Genomic DNA, 15,144 nt, shown 5'->3' with positions numbered 1-15,144 from the left:
TACAGCATAATGTCAGAAAATAGCAACCCAATCAAAACATGAGCAAAGGGAATTGCCTGGTGGTCCAGGGGCTAAGATTTCATGCTCCCAAAGCAGGACACCCAGGTTCAATCCCTGGTCAGGGAACTATCCTGCATGCCACAACCAAAACTCAGTAAGTAAATAAATAAATATTTTTTAAATGACCAGAAACTCTAAATAGACATTTCTCCACAGAAGACACACAGATGGCCAACAGGCACATGAAAAGATGCTCAGTATCACTAATTATTAGAGAAATGCAAATCAAAACTACAACAAAGTACCACCTCAGACCAGTCAGAATGGCCATCGTTTTAAAAATCTACAAATAATAAATGCTAGAGAGGTTGTGGAAGAAAGGGAACCCTCCTACACTGTTGGTAGAAATGTAAGCTGGTGCAACCACTATGTAAAACAGTACCGATTTTCCTCAAAATACTAAAAATAGAGTTGCCTTTTGATCTAGCAATCCCACTCCTGGGCATATATCCAGATATAAATTATATTTCAGAAACTTACATGCATTCTTATGTTCATAGCAGCAGTATTTACAATAGCCAGGACATCAAAGCAACCTACACGTCTATCAACAGATGAGTGGATAAAGACAATGTGACGCATATATATGTATGGTGGTGGTTTAGTCGCTAAGTCCTGTCTGACTCTTGTCACCCCATGGACTGTAGCCTGCCAGACTCTTCCGTCATGGAATTCTCCAGGCAAAAATACTGGAACGGGTTGCTCCATTTCTTTCTCCAGGGGATCTTCCTGACCCAGGGTCTCGAACCCAGGTCTCCTGCATTGCAGGCAGATTCTTTACCAACTGAGCTACAAGGGAAGCCCATATATATGTATATATGTGTGTGTGTGTATGTGTGTAATGGAATACTACTTAAACATAAAATAGAATGAAATAATGCCATTTGCAACAACCTAGAGATTATCATACTAAGTGAAGTAAGTCAGAAAGAGAAAGACAAATACCATATGATACCACTTATATGACACAATCCAAAATATGACACAAAAGAAATTACCTATAAAACAGGAACAGACTCAGACATGGACAATAGACTTGTGGCTACCAAAGGAAAAGGGGGATGAGGGAGAGGTGGATTGGACATTTGGGATTAGCAGAGGCAAACTGGTATATACAGAATAGATAAACAACAAGGTCCAACTGTATAGCACAAGGAGCTATATTCAATATCCTGTGATAAACTACAATGGAAAAGAATATGAAAAAAACTCTAATTGGAAAAGATATATGCACCCCAATCTTCACAGCAGCAGTATTTATAAAAGCCAAGACACAGAAGCAACCTAAATGTCCACCAACAAATGAATGAATAAAGATGTGATACCTATATAGATATATATACTGGTATAGTACTCAGCTATAAAAAGTATAAAACAATGCCATTTGAAGTAACATGGATGGACCCAGAGATGATCTTACTAACTGAAATAAGTCAAACAGAGAAAGACAAATATTATATGATATCACTTCTGTGTGGAATCTAAACAAATGATACAAATAAACATATTTACAAAACAGAAATATACTCCTGGATACAGAAAACAAACTTATGGTTACCAAAGGAGATGTAAGGGAGAAATAAATTAGGAGTTTGAAATTAACATACACACACTATTATATATAAAATAGGTAAATAACTAGGTCCTTTTGAATAGCACAGGGAACTTATACTCAATATCTTATAACAACCTGTAATGGAAACTTATAATGTAAATATACATATAGATAGATATAACTGAATCACTCTGCTATAAACCTGAAACTAACACAACATTGTAGATTAACTATACTTCATTTTTTTTAAGTTTTTAAAAACAAAATAGTATTTCTCTTTAAAAAAAAAATACCATCCCACACACATACACACACAGATATACTCCAAAACTGAGAAAACCAACACTCCCCCAAAATAATGTTTCTGTAGATTGTAATAATTTCTCTGCTGGCTATTTGACAAACAGAATAATCAACATTCACAAAAGATTGAGAAGACTGGGAAAACCATGCCCTCATACAGATAATACACAGAGATCTTAATTAGCATCTTCTCTTTGATCAACATTTCACAATCTGTATGAGTAAATACTTTCATTATTTACCAAGAAACTAATTAACTGCCTAATGAGTCACCAAACTCCCTTCATAAATTAACACCATCAATTACATTCCATGCAATCTTTTGTGTGTGCCAGGAGGAACTGATCATTAGTGAAACTTGTCAAACCATATTTACACAAAGCATTCTAAAATTTGGAGAATCTGACTTTGACTCTTTACAGTTCTACAGTTTCCATAGCATAATATGACCATATAATTGTGAAATAAACCTGGGATCATAATATTTGGGGTTTTGTTTTTAAATACTTAAATAGTTTTATAACTAGATATTTTTACATTTTCTTTTCTTTCTTTCATAGAAAAGAAGAAAAATTTTACTTCCTTTTTATTATAAAAATTTTTACCAAAATAAAACAGAGGATATAATATACCCAGTATTTAAAATTTACAGTTAGTAATATTTTATCAAATTTATGTTCATTGTAGTATTTTAAAGTAAGTTGCAGATAGTATAACAGCTCACTCCTAAATATTTTGATATACATCTCTCAATTTAAGAGAATTTTTAAATGAAAACTTAAATAAGTTAGTGAATTCAAAATGTAATTTGTCTTTTTACAGTTGTACATGAAGAAATGTTGAATCAATTTACATATAATTAGACATTTTTCATTGAAAGTAGACCAAAGTTTGTCCAGATTTAATTCTAGCATATTTTATAGAGAAAGATCTCAAAGAACATGTCTTTTCTCTTAATATTTATTCCTTTACATGTTTCACATGAGTTGCACCTTCACAAATTTTAGAAGTCATATAAGTTTACATCTAGATCATTTACTCTTTTTATGTTTAACTCTCATGATGTGTTACTGATTCCCAGTTGCTTGTCTTTGCCCACCTTATTCTGTCTACATGGAATGTCTTTTTACTTCCTCCTCTACACATCCAATTCCTACTCCTTTAATTTTAAGGTTACTTGTCCATAAAGCTTTCTCTGATTCCTCTTTAATGAATTAAGATGCTTTTTTTCACTGGTTCCACAATTGTGATACTTCTGTTGTTAAACTTAGACACCATCTGAGGGGTGTCTACTTCCTATACTATTAGATAATCATTTCCAAGGAGTAAGGATAGAATCTGATTCATTTTTTCCAGTGCTCACTACAGAAGCAACACACTGTAGGCACATAATATATTTGTTGAACTGTTAAAGGGACACTAAAGATAATCATGTTAGACTAGATAATTTCTAAGACATCTTCCAGCTCAAAATTTCATGAGACTTCATAAAAGATAATTCATTTAACTCTCATAGATAACAATCTTTATAAATACCTTCATGGCAATGTTGCCCCTCATTAGTAGACCTAAATGTCTGAGACATCAGGGTCAGTGTTCTTTAAAGATAACACTAGTGATTCCCTTTCCTGACATTATTAGCCTAGCCATTCAGATAACTCTTTCCTAGTGCAAGACATCTACAAAGGCTGAATTAATATAAAAACTTTCTTGCTTAAAACATGGCTTAGGGAGGGAGGCTCAACAGGGAGGGGGATACATATATATATATGACTGATTTGTGTTGTTGTATGGCAAAAACCAACACAACACTGTAAAGCAATTTTCCTCCACTTAAATTTTTTTAAACATAATTTATAGCTACAAATTAAAAAATATGAGGCCAGAAAATATTCCACAGGATCAGCAATCACCACATTGGGGCTTACAATAGAGGCCTCTACTGACTTGTTGGCTAAAAACTTGGATTTTGATGGTATTCTGATAAAAAAAAAAAAAAAATTAGTCTGAGACCTGATGAAGTAGGAAGCTATACTGGAAACTTCCATATAAGGTCAGGATTCCCAAAAGATGAATCACTTAGTGGGTGAACAAAAAACAAAAGCACCCTTTAGAAAGAGACTGGATGTTTCACTGCTGGCTGCATTTAGAGGTGGAACAGGTAACAGTAAGAAAAAGATTCTTCTCTGAAAATTTCTAACCACAAAATTTCTCACACGAAGTGTGAGAAACCACAATTTCTCACACTTCGGTGTGGTCTAATATATGGTCTTAGTTTAAAGTGGAGTTAGATCAATAGTTCTACTAGGCACCTTGCAGAAAATAGAAATAAATTTCTATTTATTCTATTTTTAAGAAGAAAGGATATTAAATGAGGATCTCATAAATCCTTTATCATAAGTCATTAGACACATAAGGAAATAAGCCCTCATGTGTGGTAGTCTGTATTGACAAGCAAAGCCTATAGTTATCTTAATATCAAATGCAGAATATAAAATATGTCTAGTGAGAAAAAAAGAAAGATTAAAATTATATTTAAGATTAAAAAACTATCAAAATTAAATAGGCTTCAAAACTGAAAAACAGAATAATAAAAATTAACTTAATGGATGGATTAAAGAGCCTTTAGACAAAGCTCAAAAAAGAGTTGATGAATTAGAAAATATATTTGAAGAAATTACCAAAACAGCAGTAGAAAAACAAAGAAAAGGAAAACATGCAAGACAGGAAGATACAAAGGGTAATGGGAGAAGCTCCCTCATTTATCTACTTAAAGTTCCAGAAGGAGAAAATAGGAAAATGAGGAAAAGCAAATTTTCAAAGACAAAATAACAAAACATTCCCACCACTGAATAAAGACACAGATCCCTAGACTCCAGAAATCAAGTGAACCCATACCTAGACACAGTATGAAACTGCAGAACATCAAAATCAAAGAGAAACTCTGAAAAGGAGCTAATAAGAAAAACTAATGACCAACAAAATTTTCCAACAATAACAATGGAAGCCACAGTGGAAAAATAAAGTCTTTAGGAGCTAAAAGTAAATAATTCTCATCCAAAGATCATTAGCCCAGAAAAAATATCTCTGAAGAGTGAGATTGAAATTATTATCTCGTCAAACAAACAAAATACAGAGTTCACTATGTGTTCATGAGTGCTCAGTCGCTTCAGTTGTGGCCAACTCTTTGCAGTCCTAGGGACTGTAGTCTGCCAGGCTCCTCTGTCCACAGGATTTTCCCAGCAAGAATACTGGAGTGGGTTGCCATGCCATCCTCCAGGGGATCTTCCTGACCCAGGGATCGAACCTGCATCTCTTGCATCTCCCACACTGCCCATGGATTCTTTACCACTGAACCACTGGGGAAGCCCAGAAGTAGTGATACTACTTATATTAAGTATCATTATAAGTAGATTCCAGTGTAAGGAAATCTCTTAAAAAGATGTATTTTAGGAAGAAGAAAAATTATACAAACTTACACTTAATATAAAACACTAAGATAACAGCATATAATTTGGAAGCAGTTAAGGTATTTCAAAATGCTTACACTATTTGATAGAGGGAAGTTATTGATAACTTTAAACTTTCTTTAATATAACATGAAAAATTCTAGGCTAATCACTAAAGAATTAAATATAACATATACCTTCCAAACTAGTAGGGAGAGGGAGGATGAAATAAGGAAAAAAGCCTCAATCAACTCAAAAGAAGCCAACACAAGGTGGAAGTAGAGAGTAGAAAGAATTATAGGAAGAGCTAGTAAAATGAAAAGCCCAGACAGATGGTAAATTCAAATACAGTGTATTCATAATTATAATTAATGCAATTGGCTAAATTCTTTAATTATAGACAAAGTCTATCAAAATGGATAACAAGAAAAATCCCACCTGTGTCTTGTTTATAAATGAAACTCCTGAAGTATAAGTACACAGAGAAGTTTAATAAATAAATAGGAAAAGATAAGGAATTGCTTAACAGAGTTGGAGTGTCAGTTTTGCAAAATGAAAAATTTCCAGCTATTGGTTTAACATAACAATGTGAATATACTTAACATTACTGAGCTGTATGCTTAAAATATTTAAGATGATTAATTTAATATTATGTGCATTGTACCATAATTAAAGATTTTTAAGGATGGAAAAAGGTGTGCAAGGCAAATATCAAACAAGATAGAAAGAACTAAGTTATTTATTAAATATTGTTATTTTAATATAATAATTTTAGTATTTAGTTAGTATTTAAAGCAAAAGTAAAGTAGAAACAAAGAAAGATGCTTCATATCAATAGAAGGTTTGATTTACCAGGAAATATAACATTTTTCAATTTGTATACACCCAATAACATATTTTCTAAATATATGAAGCAAAAAATTCATCATCATTGTAGGCTATTTTAAGATATATATATATCAGAAAAGAATAAGTCAAATAGATGAGAACTCACAGATAGAGAATACATGAGCCACACAACCAATAAGCTTAACCTAGTGGATACTATAAAACACTGTGCTCAGAAACTGAACAGTACACATTCTTTTGAAGACCACATGAAACATTTATCAAAATTGACCCCAATAGAAGCAAGTAAGTCTCGGCACATTTTTGACAATTAATATCATGCAGACCACATTCTCTGATCATAACCAACTGCAAAATCAATCACACATCTTTTTAAAGCACAGTTTTAAGGACATCATCTACTGCATACAGATTTAGGGAACTCGGTAAACACCACCTCTCTGTTTTTAAAAAAATGTCTCTGAATACATTCAACTATCAAGACAAGGCATTTCCCTATTTACAAGATTGTAATTTTCATACTACTCAATTCAATAAATGACTTTATCCAATGGCCCTAATGAGAACTGTGAGTGACCACCAGACCCCAAGGAACACAAGCCACAGGTCCCCAGCTGCAACAGTAGAGACGCCTGAGACCACCAATATCACCACAAACTCGTCAGCAGTTTTGTAGCTTTGTTTTTATAGTTTACCACTTGGAACTAATTGAAAAATTACATAAGGAGTCAGCAGATGAAGATAAAATAATCACTGTATTGAGAAGAAAGTTTTTGGAGAACATAGTCTATGTACGCATCAGTCGGCTTGCCTATTGACTCCTTTGAATTTTACCTACTAAAACTGCAGAGGAACACCTTGAAGCTCCTTGAAGCTTACTGCACAGTCAAGGGCAAAACAATATGCATGCTCTCTGCAGACAGACGGATCCCAAAGGCGTGTCTGAGGAAGAGGCTGGCATATACCTGCCCGGTCTATTCCAAACTCACAAACCAGGCAAGTCACTCATCCACAGGGAGCGAAGAGATGATGGTGAAAGAGATGAAAATAGCGTTATTCTGCCACACACCTCTCCACACACAAACATGGAATGACTGATGAGAAACTCCCTAACACTCAGTAAGGAGGAGATTTGCAATCTCTGTGAGGATTTGGGTGGGACACATGGGGGACACAGTTTCTTCTGCATCTTTACCTCCTTCCTGGAGCTGGGCTGTGATGTTGAGCTCACACTGCACTTTAGCTTTCAGCACAAGGACAATCTGCTCCTCTATAGTGATGGTGCCATCAGAATCCAGCTGTAGATATGAACAAAATACAAACAGAGAAACACATGCCACTATTTTTTTAAGCCATGACACAATCTTTCATTATTTCACCTTCTAATATAATTAAAAATTACTTTGATACCAAGCTACCTTGATATAGTTCTTTATAGAACTAGTTCTAAAGAAATAGTTCTTTATCTGAATCAAAATTCATAATCCATCAATGTATAAGATTTTAGAATAATCATATTTTACCTGCTTAGCCTAAAGGGAAAAAACCCCATTTTTAAAAAATTAAAAAGCTATAGAAAATTTTAATTAGGTCACCCTATGTAATATAATCAGAAAAAATAATAAACATATTGAAAATTTCCTGGAATGTTACAAAGACCCAGCATTTTATTAGTCCTCTTGCTGCTGCTGCTGCTGCTAAGTCACTTCAGTCGTGTCCGACTCTGTGCAACCCCACAGACGGCAGCCCACCAGGCTCCCCTGTCCCTGGGATTCTCCAGGCAAGAACACTGGAGTGGGTTGCCATTTCCTTCTCCAATGCATGAAAGTGAAAAGTGAAAGTGAAGTTGCTCAGTCATGTCCGACTCTTTGCAACCCCATGGGCTGCAGCCTACCAGGCTCCTCCGTCCATGGCTTACAATATGTCAATTATGGCACATAAAAAGGAGAAATGGACTAGAAGATTCTTTTTAGCTCTACTGAAAAATTACCAATGAAACTGGACAATCATTCCATGTTTGGGGGTTTTGGTTTACTCATCTATGAAATAAGAGAGTTACTCCAAATGGTTTCTAGTTGGATTTTTGCCTTTTTCCCTCCAGTTTTATTGAGGTATTACTTACAGACAACATAAATTAAGTTTACGGTATACTATGTAGTGATTTGATACATTTACATATTGTGAAATGACTACCACAATAAGATTAGCTAACACCTCCCCCCCGTAATTACCTTTAACGTGTGTGTGATGATAACATTTAAGATCTACTCTCTCAACAATTTTTGAGTATATAATAAAGTACTGTTAATTATAGTCACCATATTACACACTAGATCCCCGGAACTCAGTCACCCTATAGCTAGAAGTTTAAACCCTTTGACCAATGTCCCCTCATTTCTCCCACTCCCCAAGGCCTGGCTGCCACTAATTCTACTCTCTCTGAGTTCAGCCTTTTTACGTTCCATACAAATGAGAACATACAGTATTTGTCTCTTACTTATTTCACTAAGAATAATGGCCTTAAAGTCAATCCATGTTGCACAAAAGGAAAGATTTCCCTCTTCTTTATGGATGGATCATATTCCTCTGTGTGTGCGCATCACATTTTCTTTATTCATCCATCCCTTCACAGACACTTAGATTGTTCCCATGTCTTGGCAATTGTAAGCAATGCTGCAATAAACAAGAGGGTACAGACACCTAACCTTTGAGATAGTGATTTCATTCCCTTTGGGTATTATCTAGAAGTGAGACTGCCAGATCATACAGTAGTTCTATTTTTATTTTTTGAGGAACTTATACTTTTTCCAGAGTGGTTTTAAAAATTTACATTCCCACCAATAGTGTACAAGTGTTCCCTTTTCTCCTCATCCTCTCCAAATCTTGCCTCTTGTCTTTTTGATGATAGCCATTCTAACAAGTGTGAGGTGGATACCTCATTTTGGTTTTGAGGTATATTGCCCTTTTTATTAGTGATGTTGAGAATCTTTTCATGTACCTATTATTTCTTTTGCTGTGCAGAAGCTTTTTAGATTGAGGTCATCCTGGTTGTTTATTTTCTGTTTTGTTGCTTGCATTTTGATGTTATATCCAAAAAATAACTGCCAAGATCAATGTCAAGAAACTCTACCCCTGTTTTCTTCTAGTAAGTTTAGAGTCTTAAATTTAAGTCATTAATCCATTTGGAGTTAATTTTTGTGAGTAGTATAAAATGGGGGTCTAATTTTATTCATTTGTATATAAATCCCATTTTCCTAACACCATTTATTTAAGAGACTGTTCTTTCCCCTGTAGGTATTCATGGCTCTCTTGTCAAAGAGTTATTTCTGGGCTCTTGATTCTGCTCCATTGGTCTATGTGTCTGTCTTTATGCCAGAATTCTGCAGTTTTGATTACTGTAGTTTTGTAATAAAGCTTGAAATCAGGTAATACAGAGTAGATCAGTAAACAGGTATATAGTCTTAAATATTTCTGCATAGTATTCATGGGCTTCCCCGTGGCTAGAGGTAAAGAATCTGCCTGCCAATGCAAGAGACACAAGTTTGATCCCTGGGTCTGGAAGATCCCCTGGAGAAGGAAATAGCAACCCACTCCAGTATTCCTGCCTGGGAAATCCCATGGACAGAGGAGTCTGATGAGCAAAGTCCATGGGGTTGCAAAGAGTCAGATACAACTTACCGAGTTCACATTTATTTTAACGTGAAAGGAGAAAATAATCAAAACGAATTTTTTGGATTGGGATACACACCATCATTTAGCTAACAGACTAACACAATGCAGATTGTGAGTTAAAGGCAGCTACACTAAAAGTTTGCCATAAAATCTCACTTATCAAAAAGGGAGAACATGGAGAAGGAAATGGCAACCCACTCCAGTATTCTTGCCTGGGAAATCCCATGAACAGAGGAGCCTGGTGGGCTACAGTCCATGGGGTTGCAAAGAGTTGGACATGACTTAATGGCTAAACAACAACAGCAACAACAGTCTTCTCTTTGCTTCCCTAAGAGAAAGAAAGAAATTTAATAATAAAAAAAAAAAAAGAAAAAAAAAGGGAGAACAAAATGGAAAGAGATGAGTCACCTGAGTGGGCAGGGAGGAAAATCTGACTTCTTCCAATATTCTCTAGAAACAGTCAGGCACCATTCAAATTGTTTTGGTTTTTTGCTTTGTTTTTCCTGGCTGTTTCTCCAATTCAATAGTTACTTTCTTTTACTTTAATCCCAGAAAACACTGGGTAACCCATGACCAAGTTTTAAAACTATAAATTTGATTGAAAGAAATCTGACCTTAATTATTAAACACGAACATTTCAAATCACACGGTGTACTGTTTTTACCTGAACACATTTATTTTTGTTTCCTTTTGTACAGATGTAGCCTTTTTACCGGGATAACCTTTGCAGGAACATAATCGTCATGAAAACTACAGCTTCTAAAGATAATTTTGTTCTTAAAAAAAAATGTGGCCGGTTTAACCAGGAGGTAAGTTTGATTAGCATGTGCTAACTGATGATCTGTTAAATTGATCTTTAGTTATTTCATCAAGTGAAAGTAAGAAAATGTTCGTCTTTTATATTGTTTTCTCTTCCACCTATGATACAGAAACACATGTTCTTTACCATAAAGGGACATTAAAAATCACAATGTATTTAAACCAAAAGAGCAGTTTTCATATTCAGTGTCTGTTATTCCAAAAGCAAAAACTACATCCAAAACAAAGCAGCACATTTAGAAAAATACATTTTAGCAATGTTTCCTGTGCAAATGACCATTTGTAATAGGGAAGAACACATCTGACTCCATAGTGGATCTGTTTCTTTTTCTTTAACCTTTGTGCTCTGTTGCCTATGCTTAGTCAAGCTGGCTCTGCACCTTTTGTCAAAGAATGCTGCCTACAGCCTAAAATATTAATATATATGATAGCCCAATCTCAAGACTCTGACCTTTAAAGATATAACACTCTTCCATTCATATAGTGATAAAAAGTTGCAGTTAAAGGATTAAAAGATTATGTTTATTGAATTCTGTTTGTCAGTGACTAAGACAGGAGAGTTCTAGAAACACCCAACTCTTTTAGATAAATGCTTTGCCAGCAGCTCTCTTCTCTCCAGCTTTGTGACCAAATGTGAGTTCCACTGTATAATTCGTATCCAGAACAGCCACCTCTGCCCCTTAGAACAGAATGACATTTTTTTAAATTAAAATTGGAGTAAATAATTAGAGACTTGAGTTCCCCATGGGCTCAAAAAAGACAGATTTTCTTGGAATGAAAGAAATACAAATTACCTTAGTCAATGGAGTGATACCACTCCAAAGGTGGTACCTTATGGAGAAGCTAACAACCAAAGCCACCATGCTAATTGTCATAGGGGATTCCAAACTGCTTACTACTTTTCCATGGGGTTGGCCAAGACTTTGTCAGGTTTGCATCCCAGTCTGAGACTCTCCTTGTGCAACCCTGCTTCCTCACCCTGTTATCTTTCTCAGGCATTACCCTCCAATAAACATCTGTACCCCTATTCTCAGTCTGTTTCCAGGATTCACTAACAGTAAAGAAAAATTACAGACATTAATACAGTCGTCCTCATTGCCATGTGAAAATGTGACTGGGAAATGTATTGCTGGGCTCTGCAATGATGCTGGATGCATGAATTCATGGCCTCTGAACTGATCTGAGGGAAAGGAGGGGGTGGGGGGTAGCTTCACCAACTAAAGACCACAGAGTTATTCAAAACAACTGAAAGAACTGGCCTATGTTATCTATTTTGTAATGTGATCCAGTGTTTCCCAGATACTAAGCATTTATTATACACAAGCCACAAGCTAATTCTGCTTAGATGAGTTCCCTCTGTTGTTCTATCAATATATTAAAACTTTTAAATATATGTCCTGGCTGGGAATGAAGAAACTGAAGACCAAACAAGGTGTCAATGTATCTATGCAAATCTCTTTAATGTAACCTTCAAATTTTGTTTAAAGTGCCAAAAATGTAAATATTATCACAAACTGTCATTTTACATAACTCAATCTATAAACATAAATGGAAATCATTGTTAAGCAACGGCTCTAACCAGAGGCAATTCTGCCTCCCAAAGGACCATGGGCAGTATCTGGACACATTTTTGGTTGTCACAGCCAGGTAGGGTGGGGGGTTGCAACTGGATCTAGTGTAAAAAGGACAGAGATTCTACTAAATATCCTACAACGGACAAGTCAGTTCCCATAACAAAGACTTACATGGCCCAAAATGTTGAGAAACTTTGACTTAAAATTATAGAAAAAGTGTTCAATGTCCTGAGTTTTCTAAAGTTAAAAGGAAATATCCTTCCCATGGTAGCATAGTGATTTTTTTTCTTTGTTGTGTTAAACAATGTCTCTCCATTTCCTTAGAAAAATTAATCTGGGACATTGAATAAAATAAATGGTTAGAGGTCATTTGCCCCTTATATAAGGAAGCTGCATTTTCAAGCACATTATCCAAATACCTTATGAGACAGAAACATTAGAGATCACCCGAGTTCTATCACTGTCACCAAATTCTTAGTTTTTTTCATTCTTTCACATTCTTTCTGTTATCTGGGTGAAATTTTTCAGGTATGAGCATACTCTACTTTTGAGCATTCATTGACAATTTAATTGCTCAATGACAGCGTACCTCGTTTGATTTTTTTTTTTAACAGATTTATTTCACGTGAACTATCCTGGTCATATCAGCAGGGAAAAAAAAAACTGCACGTTTAGAATAACTGAAATTTTAACTGGCCGTTTGAAAACCAAGAACATAGTATTAAGTTTAGACAGTATTCGTGCATAATGCCTTAACTAATTGGGGGCTTTATTTGACGGTCAAATGCGCCCCCTTCCGAACAAAAGAGAGAAATAACGTTGGTTTGAGTCATTCGGTCACAGGGCTCTTAAACTGCATTCCACTCAACACTACAAGCATCTCTTTCTAGCTCGTCTGAAAAGCTCAGTGTAAATCCTATATTTTATTTGATTCAAAACAATGTGAGGATGAATTATGACTTGTACATTAGAGAGGCTCCTTTGTGAAAGATCACCCAGAAACTCTCTGAAGGATACTAGCAGTCCGAAAATGACAATTGCCACTTATTTTAAAAAACGAACAACTCAACTTTAACACATTACGTATATTTTTCTATCTAGTTTCCTCGCTTTAATGATGCATGATTCTGCATTAGCGAGATCCAGTTATCCTTTCAGGCAGTGGTCTCAAACAACCCTAGAAATTTAAGTTCTCAAAACGGACGGTAAATTGCCAGCAGACAAAAAACAATTTAATTAAACAGGGAACCAAGAAATCTAACAGTAAGAAAAGTTCCTCACCTCTCAATCTCACTCTACCGATCCAGAAAGCAGTGGTTCCTAAATATCCTCTGACTTAGCAGATGCCAAGATGCTGGCCGGAATACCACCCCAGGACATCATTCGCCTAAAGCATATCTCTGCAGCTCCACTATATGCCTGTCAAACTTGCCGGGTGCACCTCTGTGTGTGCGTGTCTGTCTGTCTGTCTGTCTGTCTGCCTCTGTGTGCGTTAGTGCGTGGATGTGTAAGGATGCGCGCACCTTGATCTCAGCCAAGTCCCGGCGTTCGGCCCTAACGCCGGGTTCCGGCGGGTGGCTCCGGGAAGCAGGTGCCTCCGGGCACTGGCTCTTACCTGGGCTCCGGCGAGAATGCAGCAGCCGAGCAACAGCCACCCCCAGAAATGCAGCGAGGCCCCTGGCCCGGCCATACCCAGACCAGTCCGAGCCAGGAACTGGAACATTCTTCCCGGAGCCCGGGATAAGCTCCACACTCGCAACTTGGCCGGCGCGAGGCAAACTTGTCACTGGGAACACGGCGCAACTGGGAGTCGGGTTCGAGGCTACCGGCTGGGATGCCCTGGACCAGGCTGTCCGCACCGCGTGCGTTTGGGGTTGGGTCTTGCCTCTCCGAGTCTCGCGCTTTGGTCTGTACTTCAGGCTGAGCTGCTCGAGTCCCGGCCTTAGCTCGCTGGCCCCCCGCCGGGTGGATGCGCGCGCGCCTCCCGCGCGGCTGCTGGAGCGGCAGGAAGGCGCTTGCGCTCCTCTTCCGAGTCGCTCTGTCCCGCAGCTCAAGGGAACCCGAGGGCGACGGATCCGGAGCGCCGCTGCTGCCACCCGCAACTCGCATTGTCTCTGACTCCCTCCACTCTGTCCCACGTCCCGATGCCTTGTCTCTAGGGGCACCCTGGGTCGTTGAGGAGTGTCCGAACTTTCCTTCCTGTGCAGACGCGGGCTGACCACTAGCCGCTGAGACCGGAACAGCGTGGTTAAAGGTTTCGGAGGCCAGGTGGATTCCCTATCCACGACTCTGAGCTGAACAGTACCTACATCTCTAAAGTTCTGATTGCCTTTCTCTTTAACCACTGTACTAATAATGCCTGTGGGGCGCGGGGGCGGAGAGAGGTGCTACTCCGACAGAAATCTCTAGGTCAAAATTTTTTTGGAGCTTTATATTTTTGGATCCAGGCATTAAAAAAAGAACTAGTTTTCTTTAATATTTTTCTGTGTGTAAACACCTTCGTTTGAGACAAAGTCTTTTTCTTTATTTTTCTTAGAGGCATAATCTTCAAGATGCCAGAGACTGCTTCACAGACATTGAAGAATATTCAGTCTCCCAGCATCTGATAAAATTTCGAAAGAATGATTCCCATAGATGAAACACAAATTCACTCATGTCCTCTTGACAATGAGCGTCTGAAGTGTTACCACTAGCTTTCATTGGAATGCCGAAGTGGAAACGGAGTTTGCTTTTAAAACATAGATTGCTAATGACTGTGTGTTCAGTCGCTCAGTCATGTCCAGGTCTTTAGGACCCCGTGGACTGCAGCGTGTTAGGCTCCTCTGGCCATGGGATTTCCCAAGCAAGAATACTGGAGTGGGCT

The 15,144-nt window shown here is 37.2% G+C and overlaps 1 protein-coding gene across 1 annotated transcript in view; it reads right to left on the bottom strand.

Annotated features, from left to right (window-relative positions):
- The window catches only part of PTH2R (parathyroid hormone 2 receptor), a 92,586-nt gene extending 77,928 nt beyond the window's left edge, over positions 1-14,658 (bottom strand). Inside the window, exons 1-2 of the mRNA XM_025278145.3 lie at positions 13,897-14,658; positions 7,412-7,514 (exon numbers count right to left, since the gene is read on the bottom strand). Of these exons, the coding sequence (XP_025133930.3) occupies positions 7,412-7,514; positions 13,897-14,004 (211 nt within the window). The 5' untranslated portion in view covers positions 14,005-14,658. The remainder of the gene's footprint in view (positions 1-7,411; positions 7,515-13,896) is intronic.
- Between the last annotated feature and the right edge of the window lie 486 nt (positions 14,659-15,144).

Source organism: Bubalus bubalis, chromosome 2, assembly GCF_019923935.1.
Source record: "Bubalus bubalis isolate 160015118507 breed Murrah chromosome 2, NDDB_SH_1, whole genome shotgun sequence".
In the NCBI taxonomy this organism is placed as follows: Eukaryota; Metazoa; Chordata; class Mammalia; order Artiodactyla; family Bovidae; genus Bubalus; species Bubalus bubalis.
This window is presented reverse-complemented; position numbering and strand designations above follow the sequence as displayed.